The following is a 20279-nucleotide window of genomic DNA, read 5'->3' as shown; positions in this document are numbered from 1 at the left end:
GCTGTAAAATGTTAGCTGTTTTCTCTGAGGTGGTAAAGTTACGGATGAATTTTATTTTTATTTTTACGCTCTCAAATTTTCTAAAGTAGACATTCCAAAACACAAACCAGTGTTCTTAAGAGCACACACAAGGTTCAATATTGACAGCTTCTCTATGGATTCTTCCAAAGTGTTACTTCAGCCACCTATTGGCAAGATAGTCTTTCGACAAGGGAAGATTCTTCACATCAAGGTAGCAATTCTGAAAACCCCACCCCGGGGAAAGATGTGGAGGGCTAGATGCCAGAGACCAAGCGTCTATCCAGGATGGATTGCATCTGCCCAGATCCATGTGGACTCAGCGAGAGCAGCTACCTAGCGGAGAACAAGCAGGCTCCACGTGAGTGCGTGCCTTTCCAGTTCACAGGTGGCCCTGTTAGCACCACCATTAAATGGCCAAAGAAAAAGCCCTTAAGAAATGTCAATGGGAAACCATCCAGGTGATTAATATTCTGCAAGCAAACCTAGACATCAAAAGAGGCTAAAAGAAGGTAAAAGAAAAATGTGATCCCTTTTCTACCCACCCCCCCTTCCTTTATCAGCACAGCCACTGAGAACAAAGCTCAGGTCCCAAGGTGTACTAGCTGGTGAAGCCTCCCTCCTTGGTGACCTGTCTGCAAAGGGTGTGAGATTTCACCTATCAGCCCCATTTTGGAATGCTCACTCCCACAAATGGTCTATGCGTTTGCTTGTGGACAAATATCAGGCTTCAAAAATCAATGACCCCAGATCCGAACTGGTAGCAATGCAAATATCTACCTGCCCCTCTGCTCATTCGAACTTTGCGTACCAACGAAGGAGCCGATAGGATCTTGAAGGCGAAAGAGGGTGAGCAGGTCTCCTCCCACCTCAATATGATCACCACCGGAAATTAGGCAGGATCATTTCAGGAGGCTTTAAAAACACGTTACACTGGTCAAGTCCCTCTCGCTGGCAGAAAATCAGATCATTAAGATGCTAATATTGCCCCAAATGTTCTTTTTCTTTTTTCTTTTTTTTTTTTTTTTTGTTCAACTGCACTCCTGGAGCTCCCCAAATCCATTTTCACCAACAAGCAAAAAACACAGTAGAGATTTTTATCGGGGGGGGGGGGCCACAAAGAAGCCTCAGAGGGCAGCTCTAAGGTGGGGGTGCTGCAAGGAGGGCTCCCCCTCTTTGCCTGCTGCCAAGCCCCACCTCTACATCTGTCACTCCCAGCAGCCCTTCTACCCAGCTGGCCCCAATTAAGCCTCTGGTCCCCTCCCCTACCCCGACCGAACATTCTGCTGCGAACATTTTCCCTCACGCAAGTCTTTGGAAAACATTTTCAATGGCTCTATTATAGACCACGGTATGACCCTGGCATAATTTAGCCATTCCCACCTCACAGGGTATTGGGAGCCTGCTTTTTTGGCCAAATGAGCATGAGATAAAGCTTCCACGGGGACTGCCCTGCAGCCTCCGTACCACCGGCCTTCCTGGAGAAGAGGGCTTGGCCTTCAGAACAGGAAAGCACCCCCAGACATCCCAGAATGCACCGCTTTCACCACCCTCAATGTTCAGGAGAAAAATTCCTTGCAGAGACCAAGGTCAGATGAATTTCCAACTGCTTTCACATGCCCAGACCTCAAGGCTAGAGGTAGAATTCAGACCTGGGGGAAAGTGGGCCAGGCCTGGGCATTGCTAACCAACGTCTTCAAGCAAGCCATGGGGCTCAATCAGGGGTGCTTTTCCCTCCAGGGCCCTTTGGCAATGTCTGGAGTCTAAAATTGTCACAAGTGAGAGGAGAGTTGCGGTTAGTATCTGGTGGGCAGGGGCTAGGGAGACTGTTAAGTATCCTCTAATGCACAGGCAGATCCTGAAACAAAGAATTTTCCAACCTGAAATGTCTTTCCTCCACCCTGCCTAAGGTGAAGCAAAGCCCCTACCAGGAATCTGCAGGGCTCAGGGGCTGCCAGCCCAGAAGGCTTGAGTCTAAGTTATAGCAACATCCAAAGGCTAGACAAGGGAGCAGGGATAGCTGGTCTGGGAACCAAAGGCTGACGCTGCTGGGTCAACGGTCATTGTAGTGGGATGCACGATATCTGGGTACCATTCATGCCCTTCCTGGAATCCCTCACTTTATAGCCAGGTCATCGGTTGACTTCTGTGGCCGCTTTGTCAAGGCCTCTCTAAGGAATGCTGCCTTCCAGAGGGATCCACGGGAAACTCCCCTTCTCCTCTGGCCTGATGTTTCCCCCTACCCCCCACATGCCTCCTCATCCCCCCAGCTGATGCCCACGTCTCATGTGGATTCTGCTCCTGCAGCATCTCTCCAATCGACTTCCTCCTTCATCCGCTCTACCCCTCTCCGTGTTCCAGAATAACCTTCTGGCAGCTGTGCAGTATCATGTGGGTCATATGACTCCTTCCCTGCCACACCCTCAGGAACTCCCTCTCTTTTTCCCCCCTGAAAAAAAAGTCTGAATTTTAAAGCAGACATCTCAGTCTTCTGCAACTTGTCCCCACCCTACGTTTCACGCCATCCCCAGGTAGCCCTCCACTCTGGCAGGACTGGGCAGCTTCCCCACCATCTTGGTCCCATTCCACAGGTGCCACCTCTCACAAGGCACTCCCTGCTCCACTCACCCAACCTGCTGACCTTGCCCAACTGCTCCAGCTCCAACCTCCCTAAAAGGGGCCATCCTCCTCCCTTCTAAGCCTCCCTCTCAGTTTCCTTCACCTGCTTCAAGCACTGGCCTTACTCTGCCAGGAGTGAGTCCCCTGAGTTCCCATCCCAGCCCCTCCTCAGACATGAGCCGGGTGTGATGAGTGGGGCCAGTGATTACAGATCACTAGACTCTGCAGGCACCCAGCATCTGGCTTCACCCACTATAAATATCAGCGTATGTGTTTTGCCAAATTTCACTCCACGTGCGTTTACTAAGTCGGGCTTTCAACTTTCAAACTGGAAATAGTGACTCTTCCTACAGCTGCAAAATCCTGCAGCTCTAAACAATGGGACCCGAGGAAACACCCACCCTCCCATCCGACAATACAGATGGGCCGGATGAGGGAGACGCTGTCACGCGGAATCCAATGCTGCAGGCACGGAGGGCACAGGCACAGGAGATGCCTTTCCCTACGGTCTGACCAGAATGATTCCCAGCCACATGTGCCAGAGCTGAGCAGGTAACTCGTCCTTGAAATGTATCACAAGGGGAACTGGACAAGGTGCTAAGGTCTCAAATGGCTTAAGATCCCCAAGAGCCTGCGGGTATCTTTTGGCACAGGCTCCGCTGTGAAATTGTAGCAACCTGGATTTGTGCCAGTAAATAGGAAGGAAGGCTGAAAATAGAAGTTTGAAGAGTTCTAGATCTTGAAAGTCTTGCCTGTGACCACAAGGCAGGACCCTCTGGGTTCTAAAGGGCTGGCCAATCAGTGGTGCTCCTGGGGTATCTGCCTAGGATTGGAATCCACCCTTCCCATAGATGAGGGTTACCAGGGTGGCACAGTTGTCCTCACTCTTCACTGGAAGGGAGATACAATTAGTATAACCTTTGCTAAGGGCAACCTGACAACTCTTGACTACAATGACAGACACTTGAACTCTCCTAGGGTTGTTTTATTTCCTTACAGATTCACTCAGACAAAATGACCCCAGGATAGCCAATGCCATGTTGTTGTAACAGCAAAAGACTAGAAATAACCTAAATGTTTAACAGGCAGGGGTGGGTTAAATAAATTATAGGCCATCTGTGTAATGGGGAAAAAAAAAAGATGGAGAAATCACTTTCTCTGCTGATATGGAACCATCTTGAAGATGGATAGTCCAGTGGAACGGGTTTGGTGCAGAATCGTGTGCGGGGCTCTATACCATCCGGGGGGTTCATAATGACATTGAAGAGGATGCAATTGCTTGAATATTCCATCTCGGAAAGCAGACAGCTGTGGGCTGTCTGGGAGGATGGACGTGAGCGGAAGGACTCAGGAGTGAGGAGCTTCCCGCCAGGCCCTCTGGTATCTTTTCATTGTGTTACATGTGAACAGATTATCCACTCAAAGCCATCTGAAGTGCTCAGGGCACACAGCCATGGTGACAGCCCATTCCCTCTCCTGTTTCTTCTCATATTTTCTGCCACTTACACAGAGTGGCAGCGAGGCCCTGGTGTCAGGAGACAGGGCTGTGAAGCTAGTTGCTTGGTGCCTGGGTGTGGACATTCCCACCTTGCAAGCCTGCGCTGCCTCTTGCAGCAACCAGAAAGGAGAATGTCTCCCTGGCAGAGCCCCTGGGAGGACTGAGGCAGATGACTCATGCCCAGCACCCAGCCCTCAGCAGGAGCCCTGCAGGGCTGCTGATGGAGGGAGCCAGCCTCAGCCTGTGTGACCAGTGCAGCTCCTTGATCCCAGTGGAGGGTTCCTTCTGGGGAACTACTCAGAACTGCAGATGTGAGGTTCACCTTGAGGGGGTGGTTTGTTCCCCTGAGGGTACAGGCAGGAGCTGGTGGCTGAGCATGCATCCCGACTGCCTCCCCCAGAGGTCTGCCTCCCACAGGTCCGCAGGCCAGATGTCTGAAAATCAATAAACTGGGTGCAGAGCTGGGTGAATTTTTGTGTCCTGTGGACTCTGATCCCCAAGGCATCCTTGGCAGTGGCTTTAGAAATGCTGGTGATGCAGTAGAGCTGCTTCAAAGGACACACTCAGGCAAGAGGGAAGCCCCAGTGGAAGCTTTGTTCTCCATGCAGCCTCAGAGGAAAGCTCTCCAGGCAACCGAGGAACACAGGAAGCAGGAAGAGGGCAGCTCCCAGGGCGTGTGGGGTGGGGTGCAGCAGAGGATGTGCTCATATAGGCCCGAGGACATCTGCTTCACTGAAGCCCCTCCCCCGTACCCACTGAACCAACAGCTGACTGCGGAGCTGGCTGATGTCAAGCCCTGGGCTCCACCGCTTACTGGCTAGGTGACCTTGAGCAGACTACTTGGGCTCTCTGCCTCAGTTTCCTCACCTGGAAAATGGAGTTGACCTCAGTCCCTACCCTATAGGATTCTTAGAAGGAGTAAAGGAGTTAGCCACATAAAGTGCTTGGGATGGTACCTGGCATGAAATACATGATCAGTAAATGTCCCCTTCTCTTGATCATCATTGTCACCATCATCGTCATAGTGAAGGCCCTTGCGAGGTTTGGATATGAGATGTCCCCCAAAGCTCACGTGCAAGATGTTCAGAGGTGAAATGATTGTATGAGAGTTGTAACCTTATCAGGGGATCAATACACCGATATGGGTTAACCCAGTGGCAGCTGTAGGCAGGTCAGGTGGAGCTGGAGAAGGTAGGTTACTGGGCTGTGCCCTTGGGGCTTTTATTTTGTCCCTGGTGAGCAAAGTGCTCTCTCTGCCTCCTTGAGCCGCCTTCCTCCACCACGCCCCTGCTCCATGCTGTGCTGTCTCACTTTGGGCCCCGAGCTATGGAGTTGGCCATCTATGGACTGAGACCTCTGAAATCAGGAGCCCCAAATAGACTTTCCCTCCTCTACGTTGTTCTCATCAGGTCTTCTGGTCACAGCAATGAAAAAGTCACCCAACACAGCCCTTTTCTCTCCTTAGTCCTGTTCTATTATGTAGATTAAGTACCACAGTCCTGTCAAGACTACTGAAACGCAGCACACCCAGGTAGCCCTGGACCCCAGCCCAAGACCTCATTGTTCTCTGGACACTGTTTGCTGAGTCTCCCAGCCTTTTGTCACACACTTCTGGCCCTGCCTTTTGCAAGCCCCCTGTGTCCTTGTTCAACTCCTTCTACTCCTGAGCTAGCATGCAACGTGGGGACAGTGGCCTTGCGTGCTTGGTCCAGTGCTAGCAGAATCACCCTCCATTCCTCAGTCTGGATCCAACCAAAGGAGCAGGTGTGACCATGACCCCTGCAGTCAGATTTGCAGCCCAACATCATCGGTGCAAACAACAGAAAATCCATCAGCTATCCCCAAGTCCCAAGCCAGCATCTTCACGCATCCAAACCAAGTCAATTTAACATCTGACACTTGTGCAGAGCTCGCATCCAGAAAAGCACATTCCTTCCAGCTTTATAGCCTTCACCGACAATTCCCTACCTGGCCTCAAACAACTGGCATCCTCTGTGCAACAGGTGCGTGGCCTGCCTCCCTCCTGTACCCACTGCTTAGCTCCCACCTGGGCCAGAGCAGACAAAGGCAGCTCAGCACGGGCACCTGTCCTTTCCCCGCAGACCACCACACATGCTGGATCCTTAAAGGGCTGAGAAATTATCACGGATCTTACTTTCTGGGAACAAAATCCTGAGCACGTCTCCACGGTCACATTGGCCTCCACCAGGGAGGTGGGGAAGGTTTGCGTGACGTTCTCTGGCAGTCGGAAGCACCCTCGGTAGGTAGCAGTCCGCCCTGGGAGGAAGGAAATGGGTTTGTGGTGAGAAATGGTGTCCACGGGTGCTGATGCCTGTTACAAGGGCAAATGTTGACTTTGGATCTTGAGAAAGGTGTAGGCATACTCAAGAGGGGCAGAACTCAAGTCAGGCAGAGAGACAGTCCTGGAGAGGGTGCAGTCAAGATCCTGAAGGAAACCAGGCACAGGACCTTGGTTGTCCAGGGTCACTGACAAGGGACCATTTGGCTGAAACTGCTAAGCTCAGGGTTTGCTTTTACCAGATCTCTGCAGATGGTGTCCATCAGTCTTTCCTTTCTTCTCTCCTTCCTTCCCTGGGTTGGGCAATTACTATGTGTCGGAGTCCATGACAGGTGACCTGAGAAGCTGATATTCTAGAAAACTCTATGCCCTCTGAATATAGGCATTAAAAGAAAAGCAGACTTGGAAGTTCGCAATCCTGCTGTGCCACTGGGACCACAAGGCTGCTTTGCTTCTGAGCAAGTTTTGCCTCCCTCTGATCTTGAACTCCCACCCGAATTCTAGGAATACTCCTGACACCTGTGTCACCAAGGAAGCTTCCTGCCAAGTTGTTCTCTAGACCTTCTGGTGGAAAAGCCCAGCTCCCTCGTTGGCTCCCTTGGTGCTGAACAAACCTTCTGGAATGTTCCGGCACCAACTGTTCTTATTTCTTCCAAACTCATCAGAGTTTCTCTAGGAAACATCCTGTTTCTCATCCCACACTCCCTTGAACAAAAGGTCTCCCAGGGCTCAGTCTCTCTACCAGGCTGCTCTGCCTGCTACACCTCCTGTCCAGCAGCAGAATCCCTTTCGCTGGCATTGACCATGGCAGAGAGCACTTTCCGTGCCAAACTGCCGAAGCAGGATCAAACCCTGGATCTGGAAGCCCATCCTGGCTGACCACAGCAGCGGTGATTGGAAAGTCAGGACTTAGACCTAGTAAGGCACGAATGCAGGAAAGCAGCCTGTTGCAGAGAAAACAGAGGGACTTAGAGTCCCCGAGGCCTGGGTTCATGGGCAGTCACTGCTCCTGACTAGCTCTGCAACCCTCCTGTGTCACCGGCTCAGAGACTCTGTTTCCTTTTACATCCCACCAAGCTGGGGCTGGCTATGAGGAGCACAGTGCACCACATGGCTGAGTCGTGTCTTCCCACACCCATGCACCTGCCCTGGGTGTGTCCAGGCGGAGGGCGAGGACACACATGGGACCCACAAGGCTGTCCTGTGGCATGGCTGGTCCCCAAGGAACCAACCTGTAGATGCACTGGGTGCTAGGGTGGGACAGGCACAGGGACAAGACAAGGGGAGAGTCAGTAGGACAGGAAAACACAGGGAGGGTAGAGTGACCAGGATCCTAGTGAGTCCCCAGGTCACAGAGAGGGAAGCAAAGGGCATCTGCATCTGGCACCCTGAGTGGCCTTCAGCCAGCTGACCCTGACAGAGCAGGCTCCCAGGAAGAGCTGAGTAAATGAAGGAGCTGAGCAGACAAGGTACATGAGGGGACGGCATTGACATGACAGGAGAGCAACACATGGGCTGCAGGAGAGGGTCACACCAGCTGTCCCCAGGTACCCCAGATGCGACTGTGAGCAGTCAGGTTGTTGCCTAGAGCTGCCTGTTCCACAGCCTCTCCGTGGCTCTCCAGGTGAGAACCCAAGGGCCACTCAGGACAGAATGACATCATCAAGGGGAACACATTAATGAGCTCTCAGGACTGAACCCTGAGTCTGACCTGGAAGCTGGTCCATGAGTCTTGTTAGCCAGAAACCGCTGCTAGTTACAATAGTGGGGTCACCTGGTCACCTATGAGAGAGATCCTGTCAGCCTGTCCTCTCGAGAAGGGAGTGGGAAGGCAAGGGTCAACCACACAGGGCTTCACAGCCTGCCCAAAGGGGAGGTGTGGACACCATTTTCCACATGAACCATGACAGCAGGTCTGGCAGACTTGAGATCTGGGGCTGGCCCAAATGACTGGGCCATGTGCCCCTTAGCCAGTGGACAAGAGAAGTACAACACCTGTCTCTGAGAGTTAGTGACAGCAGAGAGGAGAGTGGGTGGCACATCCTAGAGTCCACGTACAGGACTGGTCCTGCTGGGGGTCAGAGGTGAAGGGTAAGGGGTCAGGCTAATGTTTGAATCCAAAGAAATAAAAGATCCAAGAAAGCCAGCCTAGGGCAGCCTGGTCCTCAGGAAGCCCATGTGGATGTCCAGGTGACGGCAAACCTCTGTGCCAAGTCAAGGCCTGGTGCAGGGTAGGTGGCAGTAAGCACCTGTGGAGGTAATGGCCTCTTTGCTGGACCCTTAAGCGGAAGAGCATGTTGTCAGTTTCCCCATCCTGTGCCCATTGCTCTGTCTGGCCCTCCTGGCTTCCAGACATGTCCTGTCTGAATGCAAGGAACACCTGAGTATCCCCAGCTGTCAGGGACAAACACTGGGCTGCTGTCCCTACACTCTGATCCATACAAGGTGGCCAGGGCTGACCTTTAGGTGCACTGTGGTTCTCAGGGATGGGCATCTGAACTGCTTAGAAAACTCAATTGTTGCTAGAGAATCCCCCCAGTAACCCCTCTACAGACTTGGATTTTGACTTGACACCTCATTTCCTGAGTTCTGTCCATTCCTGAACTGATCCATTGACCTCATGGAACCATGGACAGAGGCAAGACCATGGACAGAAGCAGACCATGTCTGGGTTGTGCCACCATGATCTGTAGTTCCACCCTGGCCAGTGGTAACGTAAGTCTCCATCCATGCTGTGGGAGAAGGCTCACTTCTTCCCGGCCTGGCCCTTCCAGTCACAGGAAAAATGACTCCCAGAGCCAGGTGTGGTGGAACACGCCTGTAATCCCAGCGGCTCAGGAGGCTGAGGCAGGAAGATCACAAGTTCAAAGCCAGCCTCAGCAACTTAGTGAGGCCCTAAGCAACTCAGTGAGACCCTGTCTCTAAATAAAATACAAAATAGGGCTGGGGATGTGTGTGGCTCAGGGGTTGAGTGCTCCTGAGTTCAATCCCTGGTACCAAAAAAAAAAAAAAAAAAAAGACTCACCCCCAGCACATGTGAATGTGCACAACCCTGTTTTATTTTATAGAGGAACCTTTTGTTATCTGGTTAAGTAAATCTGAGGCCCATCATCTTATAATAAGGACAACCTTGAGTTTCAACTTTATCTAATTGGGCCCCCTCAGGTGTCATCTCTAATTGACAGTACTCTCCTTGAAATTCTTGTTTGGAGTTATCAGCTTATTCTCCCTTATGGTTGATTATTTTCTCTTGAGTTCTGTAATTTTGAATTGTAAATTCATCTTCAGTGAGAATTTACCTGTGGGAACTCTGAGTGATGGTCCAGCGCGCTCTCTCTCTCTCTCTCTCTCTCTCTCTCTCTCTCTCTCTCTCTCGATTTTGCATTTGTCTCTACCAGATACTCCATGCATCCCAGAACCAACTTTAAGGTTAGAATTTTTAGAAACACACAGTATAAATTTGAATCCCAGAACTTGTAAAAATGTATAAGGACTCATTTGTTGAAAAAGTTTAATTTCAACTGAAGTTCAAGTTAAAATAGAGAAGCTTCCTTTCTATCTCCCTGAACTGGTGGGTGACTTAATAATTATTTTCTTTCATCGAAATTTCCACTGGTTTATACTTCAGTGAAATGGAGTTCCACTTGATGCAGAGGTTTTAATCCACTTCCCTGTTGGATGACAGGCCCAAGGTCTCATTTCCTGCTCTGCTCAAACAGGAAAAACCTAGACCTTAGTAAGTTTACCAAGACTGATGACCCAGGGCCCTGAGACCCAGGGCTGCAACCATCATCCCCTCCTCCTACCACCGTGGTTCTTACTTTCCTGCTAATGAAAGCTGTCCATTTAAAATGATATTGGCTAACCTTACCCAACATTTCCAGATGTTTTCTAGCTAGAGAACTTTGAGATTCTCTGTCCGCCCTATTGCTAGAAATCTAGGTCTCCTCAGTGGCAGTTTACAAAATAGACTAGAACCAAGAGAAGGTAAGTGAGCTGTCTGAGGTCACACAGCATGTATGAGGCATATCTAGGCCTCCTAATCCTTCCCTCCTGCAAGGCATGTCTCAGTCACGAACTCAAGCAGTTGAGTCTTCAATGGGCCCTGACACCTACCATGACATAGCACCATATAATGAAGATGAGAGAGAAGGGAGGACACAGGATCTGCCCCACATAGTGAGGTTGAGGGGCTATAAGTAGGGGACAGTTGGAGCACGTGGGACATGCACAGTTCAGGGAGAGGCGGGCACACTCACGCTTCCTGGAGCTGGACAGCAATGCGTCCACACGATACACAGAGAGCCGGTCCACAGCCCCGCACACGGTGCCCTTCTCCCCCTTGCACTCCTGGTTGCACTCCTTTAGCCCAACGCGCAGGGCTGGCAGCCGGTTCCCGCAGTAGCAGTCCGCACCGGCCTCCAAGCCTGCGTAGACGTAGGACCTGCAGGGACACGGAGACTGGGTGAGTCCAGACCTTGGCTCAGAGCCCTAGGTGCAGAAAGGTCCGGGTCAGGCATCAACAGCTGGGCCTTGAGCCAGGATAAGGGTTGGACGGGAAGCCGAGGTTAGGTCTGGGTGAGGAGGCAGGGGGGATGGCCCACAGCCTGTGGCTGGCCTGAGGAGTCAGTGTTCATCCAGAATTAAAAGTCATCTAGGTAAGTCTAGGGGACCATTTTCCCTTTGTAATAAGTCATTAGCCCCACTGTTCTGTCCTCAGCCCTGAGCTTTAGTGACCTCACGTCATAAGATACATGGGGCTGGATCAGCCATGTGCTGGGAACCTAGTTCTCAGCAGGGGACAGGGAGAGCCCTGATATGGAGTGCTTGCCCATTTTTGTGGTGTAAATACTCTCACTGCAGACAATGTCAAGCTAGCAATGTTACAGTTGCACAAGTCAAAACTTTAAGTGTGTCCCAGGCCCAAAGCACCTGCCACTTGTCATATTATAAAGGGGCCGTCTGCCCAGTCCCTGGCTCCGGTCATTTCTCTACCTCCTTTCCCCCCGTTGTAATTGCAGCTGTAAACAAAAAGAGATTGGAAATGGAATGTATTAAGTTTCACATGGGATTGCAACCACAGAAAGTGGTCAGTGTTTTCAAACTCCCCTCTCAGTGGATCCTGGAATAAAAAGCCCCATACTAAAAACCCAGACAGAAGCATCTAGACCTTGTTTAGCCACTTAGTAGCTGTGAGATGCTGAACATCACTTCCTACCTCCAAGTCTCAGTTTCTTTCATTGTTAAGAAACTAAAATGAGATGCTGCCATCTTCAGTTTCAGCTTTATCTAAGCTGCAAAGTGCATCCAATGCAGGAGGGTCTTGTCCTGCCTTTCCTCAGCCTCAGTTTCTCCATGTGAAAAAGGGGACAAATTAATTTGCTACCTAACAGAGCATTGTGGGGCTCTGTGTGACATCAAAATTGTAAGAGGATCTAAGGTGATAGAAATAGATGACAGTGTCCTCTCATGCTGCCTTGCCTGTCCTCTACTCGTGCACAAGCACACATGCACAGTGGACCCTTGCTTGGCACATGACAAATGTCTGCTGACTATTAAGAGAGCTGGCAGTATCCGAAAAAGGAAAACTTGTTATAAACGCAAATAGAAACACTTTTGCTAATGGAGTTGGAAAGATCCTTGGAGAAATCTAGATTAAAACGTCTCATTTTATTTTTAAAAGGTGGGTAAATGGAGGCTCATGGAAGGAAAAAAAAAATCTCACCAAAGTCACACAGCAAGTCCCTGGCACAACTGGATTAGAAAGCAGGTCTCTGGACACTGGCCCAGCACCTTACTTCTGGATGATGGGGATCTGATCTCATCAATTGAGGTCTAAATATATTGGCAGCCACGGCATCACTCTTTCTGGGACTCTCTTCTGACCTTATCTCCAGGGGAGTCAACAGCACAGGGTCCCAGCACTTACCGCTCAGCGCATGCGTCCTGGCAGTGGGTGACGGTCATCTTTCTCAAGTCATAAAACACTACCCCCTTCAGAGTTCTCTCCTGGCCTTCGTCACGGAAGCAGCCAAGGTAGGTTCCTGTGGGAGGAAGGATAAGATCAGGGAGGGAGAGGTCTGAACCATGGGGCCATGCTTAGGAAAAGCCAAGGAGTCTCTAGTCCTGTCTGGCTCAGTCACCTCTCCAGGGAAGAGCAGGGGGTGAGGGCTGCAGCCCAATGCCCGCTCAGTGCAGGAGCCAAGTGGGCATCTGGACAGCTCCATCTTGTTCACTGCCTGCCCCTCTTTAGTAAACGGCCCACTGTCCACCAGGGCAGCCCTGTGAGGAGCTTGGCTCATGCTGACTACTGCTTTCTCCACTACCCACATGTGGATTTGTTTTTATTCATTATTATGATTTTAATTATACATTATACATTATAATTATAGCGTGATGATCCAATAGACATATAGGACGTATTGTATAAATCAGGGTAGTGAGCATTTCCATCTCATTAAACTTTTTAAAAATTATTGACTTGCATGTAACTGAATAGTTTAATGACCTCCCATGGCCACTACCCCCTCCTCCCCATCCTTAGTCTCTCTAGGCTCAGAGAGGCCCTTCTGCCTCCACAAGGTCTCAAGAGAAAGTTTTGCTGCTTCCATGTGAGGCCAGAGAGAAGACAGGACTCCAGGAAAATCTGATGTCAGGTTACATAAGGAAGAGCTTTCCAACAGGCTAAGAAATTAAAAAAAAAAAAAAAAATCCACTGTCCTCTGCTGGTGCAAGCAGCATCTGTTAAGGGGATAATAAGTTAGGTGTCCTGTGTGGCAATCAATGGGACCAACTGACCACGGAGCCTTCTCTGGTCACTCCGGCACATCCCTGGATGGGGACACTGGGGGACAGCTCCATGAGGGGACACTGGGGGACTGCTCCACTGGTGGGTGGGAGTCTGTGACAGCCTATTCTGTTCCGCTAAGGGAAGGAGAAGCCTCCCAGAGACGCACAGAGCAACACAGAGATCAAAAACACCATGCGAACGCGGCACTGGGCAGGTGAATGTCACACACACCACCGTGTTTTGAAGGAACAGAATGCTGGGAATTTGGAAACACGCCATCTCCCAGTCCCCAAGCTGTGAATGCACACCCACAATAGCTGTGCTGAGATCTGGATGGGGCACCTGTGATAAAGAAGCTGCACCTCTCCCTGCATCCTGCTCCTCTCCCATGCCACTGGCAGTGGGCACCACCACCTCCAGGGAATGAGGCTCTCCGGAAGCTGCACACCCAAGGCCTCCAGCAGCCAGCCTGCTGGCTCCCCGATGGAAAATCCTGATGGTCTACTGCTTCACGGGCTCCCCCAGAGCAGGGGAGACTCATTTTTATTCTTGGGCAAGGAGCTGGTCCAAAGCAGGGACTCAGGGGCCCTGTGCTAAGTGATATGGAGAAATGGGTCCACTAACCTCATGCTTGAGGCCTGAAACCCAAGGTGGCTTTTCTGTCCATCTCTGATCTGGCTGAATCACTTCAACTGGGCCTCAGTTTCCCCAACTGTCAAATGGATAGTCACCCACCCTCGCCGCCTCCCCTTGTTCAAGCTCATTTCTCCTGCCCCACTCCATCACTGCTCCCCTGACACATCCACCCTGTTCTCCCTGCCTGTCCTGAAGACCAAGGGCACACCTGCCCACTCCAGCCCACCGCGACATGTCTCTTCTTTGGATTCTTACAAGTTGTACCTGGAAAACTCATCTGTTAGCCAAGTTCTTGTCATTAACTGTTGCCCTTCACCATCTTGCAAGCCAGTGGGTCTTGTCTCTACATGACTGAAGCCTCCTGGAGCACTGGGGCCAGACCTTTACCCTCACTGATGACCCACCCTGACTCAGCAGGGTTAGGCACAGTGATAATGTCAACACCCAACTCTGAACAGTGGATTACGGCTCCTAAAAACCCACGGATGTTCCCTATGGGTGCAAGAACAGGAGCTGAGAGCTCAGATACAGGGAGGGATGGTCCTGCTGACGGCACCAAGGTGCAATTCTTGAGGCTCTAGTTTAAGAGAGAGGAAGCAGAGAATGACCAAGACGAGAGTAGACTGCACTCCTCACCACGCCAGGACCCCCAAGAGCCTTAGGGTCAGAGGACACAGGGCTGAGGAAGAAGCTGACAGGCATCTTCAATATCTGCCAAAGTGTCTGGCCATCTTCCAAGCCAGAAGCCTCCCGCGGTCACTCCCAGCAGGCCATCCCCTGGCACCGGGCACTGTGTGCTTCTCTGAGACCCAGGCCCCGCAAGCTTCTCTGCCCTGTCAGCCTCAGGACGATTACAACCATCATGCTTCACTGCAAAGAACTTTCTCCCAGGACAGCAGGCATGAATTTCCCTCCTCTGCCCACCTACTTAGCAAAAGAAAGCTCGTATCTGGGAAATTTTTGATGTGTTGCCCAGCAAAGAAAAACGTCCATTAAAGCTTTCAATTAAAAATCCAAAACATGAGCTCAGGGAATGTTAAACATTTATCACTGTAGTTGGGACATTAGCCACAGGGTTTTAAAAGTGGCCCATCTCAAGACTTTCCAAGGCTGAGGTTCCAAGGTTTCTGGGAAACCGGATGGAAACAGCCTTGGGCAATGGGTTGACTTAGGTTCAAATCCCTGCTCCACCACTACCTGGCTATGTGACCTGGGATGTGCAGCTTCCCCTCTCTGAATCTCAGCTTTCCCATCGGTAAAATGGGCACAGGGTGGCAATTCCACAGGCTGGTTTTGAAGATTGCAGAAGATAACACATATGAAGGGTCAAATGCAAGGCCTGACACAGGAACTACCCAGGTTTCTAGATCATTATTAATAATGAAAATTTCTCAATGACTTTACTTTCCTGAAACTCATATTCTTTGCCATGAAAACGGTGAGGGTGCCATCAGAAGGCTATGATTAAATTAAATGAGAAAACAGATGTAGCCTGTATAGAGCTGTGCCTGGTACTTGACAGATGTTCAAGTAAGCAATAGCTATTATCATTCTGATCCTCCCCTCTAACCTGGGACCTAGTGTGACAATGGATCCATAAATATTAGCCAACTAATGAGCATGCCATTAAAAGAGGAGGGGAAAAACTGGTTCCCAGCAGTCAGACTCCAGTTCTTCTTCAAACAAGGAGTGGCTAGCAGTTACCAGCTGGCCAGTTATGGACCTGATCAACGTAGAGAGGAAGCCCCGGCCTCAGATGCAGATGGCCACTCTGGTTTGAGAGGAGCAGGTGAGCTCTTTCATCCCCAAAACACCACAAATGTTTTCTCTAACTCGCCGACAGAGGCGAGAATGTGCAGGAAAGAAGAGAACTTTCGAGGGATGTGCTGGGACACATCCTGCCGCGGATTTATTACTTTCGGCTGAAATGGAGGCGATGCATTATTGTCTGTGACTCTGCATCTGTTCATTTGCACATCAAAATGGACAAGCCGTGAGGCTATTAACGATGGCTTTGGAGATATTGGAATGTCTTTGAAAATTACTATCAATAAAAAAACAAACTGGCTATGGAGAAGTTACTATTTTTTCCCCCAGTAAACTTACTGACATTTTATTCCATTATGGATGTTGTCCAAGGTATAATGAAATGCTCAGTGATTGATGGAGCTTCCTGCAGCTTTCGCGCCTTGCAGGATCCCCTTTCAGGAGGATGGCGGGATGCCCAGGCCGCAAAGAGATGCTTGCTTTGTCTGTGGCCCCAGCGGCTGTCCAGAGGGCTGCACTGTGACCACTCTCCATCAGTGAGGCCCGCCTGGCTCTGCAGGCCCTCCTGAGCCCTACAACGGGAAGGGAGCAGGAGGGGCTCCCAGAGAGCCTTGGGGCCAGTGCCCTGGCTTCCCCTGCTTTCACTGAAGACCTCCAGCCAAGGGACAACAGAGACGATTTTGTTATTCTGCAGGGAGAGCAAATGCGTCCTGAAACTGTGGGGCATATTCAAAATATTTAACAACCCATGGTGCGGGGCAGACCATTCAAAATTGTCACCATCCTGCTGGAACTGGATTCCGAATACCTCCTGTTGTCCCAGGAGTTAATCCTTTCTTTGCTGAATAATGAGGAGGTTTGATGGTCACTGGGGAGGCAGCCAGAGTACAGAGGGCACCCCAGAGGCTATGGGCAGTAACTATCAATAGGTATGGAAGTATTTCAATTTTTTTAGCCCTCAATAAGACCATGCTGTTAGATAACAGTTGAACATCAGTCCTGCTTATATCTAGCCACAATTTCTTCAGCTTTTATTACTAGAAGTAAGTTAAAGAATGCTTATTGGTTCTCTTGGATATACATATTCTATACTCAGGGTCATAGCTGGTCACTCTGAGCCCTCTTTTCTGCTGGTCAATAGCAGAGGTCACATTTTTTTTTTTTTTTTTTTTTTTTTGCACCAGGAATTAAACTCAGGGACATTTAACCACTGAGCCACATCCCCACACCATTTTTTTTTAAGTTGCTTAGGGCCTCATTACGTTGCTGAGGGTGGCTTTGAACTTGTGATCCTCCTGCCTCAGCCTCCCTTAGTTGCTAGGATTCCAGGCGTATGCCACCACACCAGGCTAGAGGTCACTTTTGTCTAATGAGTCTGCAAGCCCTTTGCCATGCCGCTATCATACCTGGGTCATGGTGTGTAGTAATCGCTTGGGCACAAGTCTGATTCCACCACCAGACTGGGCTCTCAAGGGCACAGTGAAAAACACATGTGTAGACCCATAGAGAAGATCCTCAGTGAGAACAGAGAGAAATGAATAGAGGAATTAAGGCCAATTTTCCCTAGGTTGCAGGATCAATGGATGGCAATACCAAGAAAGAAACCCAGGTCTGTTTTCAGAATTATGCTCTTATCATGACTTCCTCTCAAGAAGTCTATGCTGCCGTCTGTCAGTCGTTTACACCTTAGTCTAAACAAGTTGCATCAGTGAAAACTGCATAGAGACAGATTCTTGGTGTGTTTGGGTGAGTTTACAGAAAGCACACCTGTGTAAAATAAGCTAATGAGGAACCATCAGCTATTTCTTTCTTCTAATGTGCAAGCCTTGTGGAGAAATCCTAAATCCTATAGATGATTTCTGAGAAAACTTCTTTCCTCTAGTTTTCAATCTTTGGGGCTACCAGAATCATCTTCCTAAGGCAAGAGAAGCTTGGGCTCCTTTCTTTCCCTTGGACCCCTTTTTCTTTCTTGGGCCCTTCTCACCATCCTCAGACCCCGGCACCCCTCCCCCAAAGAATACAGCTTAACTCCAAGGCCTGGCACTCATAGCTCTCCTAACTCAGATTTGGTGCCCACCCTGACCTATCTCCTTCTACACGCTTCCACATAGGACCTGATGTTCCAACTACACCTTTTACAGTCAAGAAAGCAGTTCTTCTTGTAACTTAGGGCACAGGACCAAATGAGGAGGCGTCAGAGATGCTGAGAAAATGACTGAGCCCAGTCACCATTCAAGAGCAACTTCAGCACTTACTGACTACTCACCAAGCACCCAACAATTGACTGAGCCCTGCACAGACAGTCTGCATAACTCAGTGTCCCCAGGTGGGAAACCCAGCCTTGTAACCATGGCCAATCCTGCTGTGCCTCCCCTGTCTCTCAGGCCTGCTGCTTCCAGGTCACCAGGAGCTGTGTGATCTATTCTGACTCCAGACCCTTCCGAGCTGGTCAAGCTCTGGTTGCCCAGTAGTAACCTGCTCAATAATGCACATTTATGGCTGCTTCTCTTCTTGGTCTCTTTCCCACTCTCCTACCAGTGTTTGCTGGGATCACACCCCAGATCTACTGTGTGCATCTGAATCCCGGTCTCAGGGTTTGCTTCCAGGGAACCCAAGCAAAGAGAATGACTTTGGTGACTTAATGAACTTCCCTGTGCCTCAATTTCTTCATCAGAACATCTGGAGATAATTCTAGTACCTGTACATGGTAGATATACAGATGCCCAGGAAGCGCTATATAAATTAGTTTTACTGAATAGCAAAAGCTGCGAGGGAGAGTGCCAAAGGATATACTAGGCCCCTTCTCTTAGTGGCTCTTGGCTGAAGCATGCATCAGAATGATCCCAGAGAGAGAGTGCTGATACATGGATGGCCGGCCTCACTGAGTGTGGGAAAACCTGAGCATCTGCGTCAGGAACAGGTATCCAGGTGCCTGGTGCTGCAGGCGTGGGACCCGCTGCTCTATACTAACACCCACAATCCTCACAATAAACCTGGGGTGGGTGTCTATCTCCATTTCAAGGGGGATCCAGAGAAGTTAAGTTGATCTGCCCAAGGTGCCCAGCAGGGTGCGACTGAGCCAATAGAGAAAGTTATTCTGAACCCAGAGTTGGAGCTTTGGGTTCACACATCTCGACCTTGAGCCCTATGAAATCCCGGCTGGTGAGTGAGCAAAATGCTAAAGGACTTCACATCACAGTTCCTCTCTGTCTCGGGCTCTGCAGGAGTAAAGGAGTGATCTGGGAAGGCCATAAGCCGGTAGGACCTATTTCTCCAGCTGCCTTAGCGACAGAGAAAGGGAACATCAAACCTGGAAGCCTGAGCAGGGCTCCTAGGAGCAGCCCCCCAAGATGCAGCTGAGCACCTACCTCGGCTGAGCGCGGCCGGCCTGGGGGCCTCGGGGCCCAGGGTGGGCGACCCCTGGTGGTGAAACCAGCGGCGCCGCAGCTGGCGCAGCTCAGTGTTGCGGTTCCTCCGGGGCCAGCGCAGGGGGACCGGCGGCGACCGAGCCAGGGGACTCCGCAGCGCGTCCTCGTGGAGCAGCGGATCCGGGCTGACACGGGGATCGCGCAGGGCTCTGCCGTCGGGCAGGCCCACGCCCAGCGCCACGGTGGCCACCGGCAGGGCCTGCAGGGTGCCGGGCGCCCGGGGGCCCGGTGGGAGGGCCACTCGGGCCCGCTGCAGGAGCAGCAGGCTGCCGGTCATCAAGTAGGCGGCCGTGAGGAAGAAGAGCAGGAACTGCGTTCTGCGGAGAAACTTCTGGAGTCGGAAGAAAGGTTTGGCCATGCCCCTGGGCAGCTGGGCTCCCGGCTGGGGCCTGGGGACGGCTCCTAGCGCGCGGGCAGGAGGGAGGCTGGGGCCTCCGGAGGCGTCATCCTCGCATCCTGGCTCCCAGCACCTGCCCGTGCTCTCCTGGGGCTACGGTTTCTGCACCATTTCTAGCAGGTGTTCAAATGGCGCCATCACTTATCTCCAGCAGCCACAGGGCCCCAAGGCTGCAGCTTCTGTGCGGATGGCACCGTCTTCCCCATCGCTGAGCGCTACCAACCCTCCTCTCCTGGCTTGGAAATCTGGGAAAATGGAGAAAGGGCACTTAGATGCAATAGGAGGGTCTGCCACTACCTTCCCTGGGATCCAGGATACCCCCAACCCTAGGACTAACTTATCAGAAGGGCTGTAGGTATGGCAGAGGGTGGGGTTCAGTCCTCAGCTCTGCCACTGGCCAGCTGTGTGATGCTGGGCAAGTTGCTTAACCTCTCTTGGCCTCAGCTTCCTCCTCTGTGAAATAGGGATACACTCTGCTCTTGAGGAGCAGTGAAGATCCAGAGATAATAGCAGTAGCAATAAACAGCAGGAGGAAACACAACAGCAGCTTTTTATTGAGTCCTTATGTGCCAAGCACTCGGCAAAGTTCATTGTGCATTATCTCATTTAACCTCGCATCCATCCAATAGAGGGGATATTGTAACATCCTCACTTTACAGGTGAGGAAATGGGCAAATGGAGGCAAAGCAGTTTTCCTAAGGTCACAGTCGGCAAACACAAGAGCCAAGCCTTTGATCAGTCTCTATTCAGATCCTATCCCCTCAACTACTACACGGTCCAACCTGTGATGAGTCACCGTCATATAAAGTGCACCTAGCCTGGGTAGG

The 20279-nt window shown here is 50.8% G+C and overlaps 1 protein-coding gene across 4 annotated transcripts in view; it reads right to left on the bottom strand.

The window, feature by feature from the left end:
* Wscd1 (WSC domain containing 1) overlaps positions 1-20279 on the bottom strand; it is a 47953-nt gene that overhangs the window by 17688 nt on the left and 9986 nt on the right. For all 4 annotated transcript variants that reach the window (XM_071603282.1, XM_071603283.1, XM_027922687.2 and 1 more), the window contains exons 2-5: positions 18996-19697; positions 12364-12478; positions 10694-10878; positions 6291-6412 (exon numbers count right to left, since the gene is read on the bottom strand). In XM_071603282.1, the coding sequence (XP_071459383.1) occupies positions 6291-6412; positions 10694-10878; positions 12364-12478; positions 18996-19413 (840 nt within the window). In that variant the 5' untranslated portion in view covers positions 19414-19697. The remainder of the gene's footprint in view (positions 1-6290; positions 6413-10693; positions 10879-12363; positions 12479-18995; positions 19698-20279) is intronic.

The sequence above is a fragment of the Marmota flaviventris genome, chromosome 17 (genome assembly GCF_047511675.1).
Source record: "Marmota flaviventris isolate mMarFla1 chromosome 17, mMarFla1.hap1, whole genome shotgun sequence".
NCBI lineage: Eukaryota > Metazoa > Chordata > Mammalia > Rodentia > Sciuridae > Marmota > Marmota flaviventris.
The sequence above is the reverse complement of the archived record's forward strand: the minus strand, read 5'-3'. Positions and strand labels throughout refer to the sequence as shown.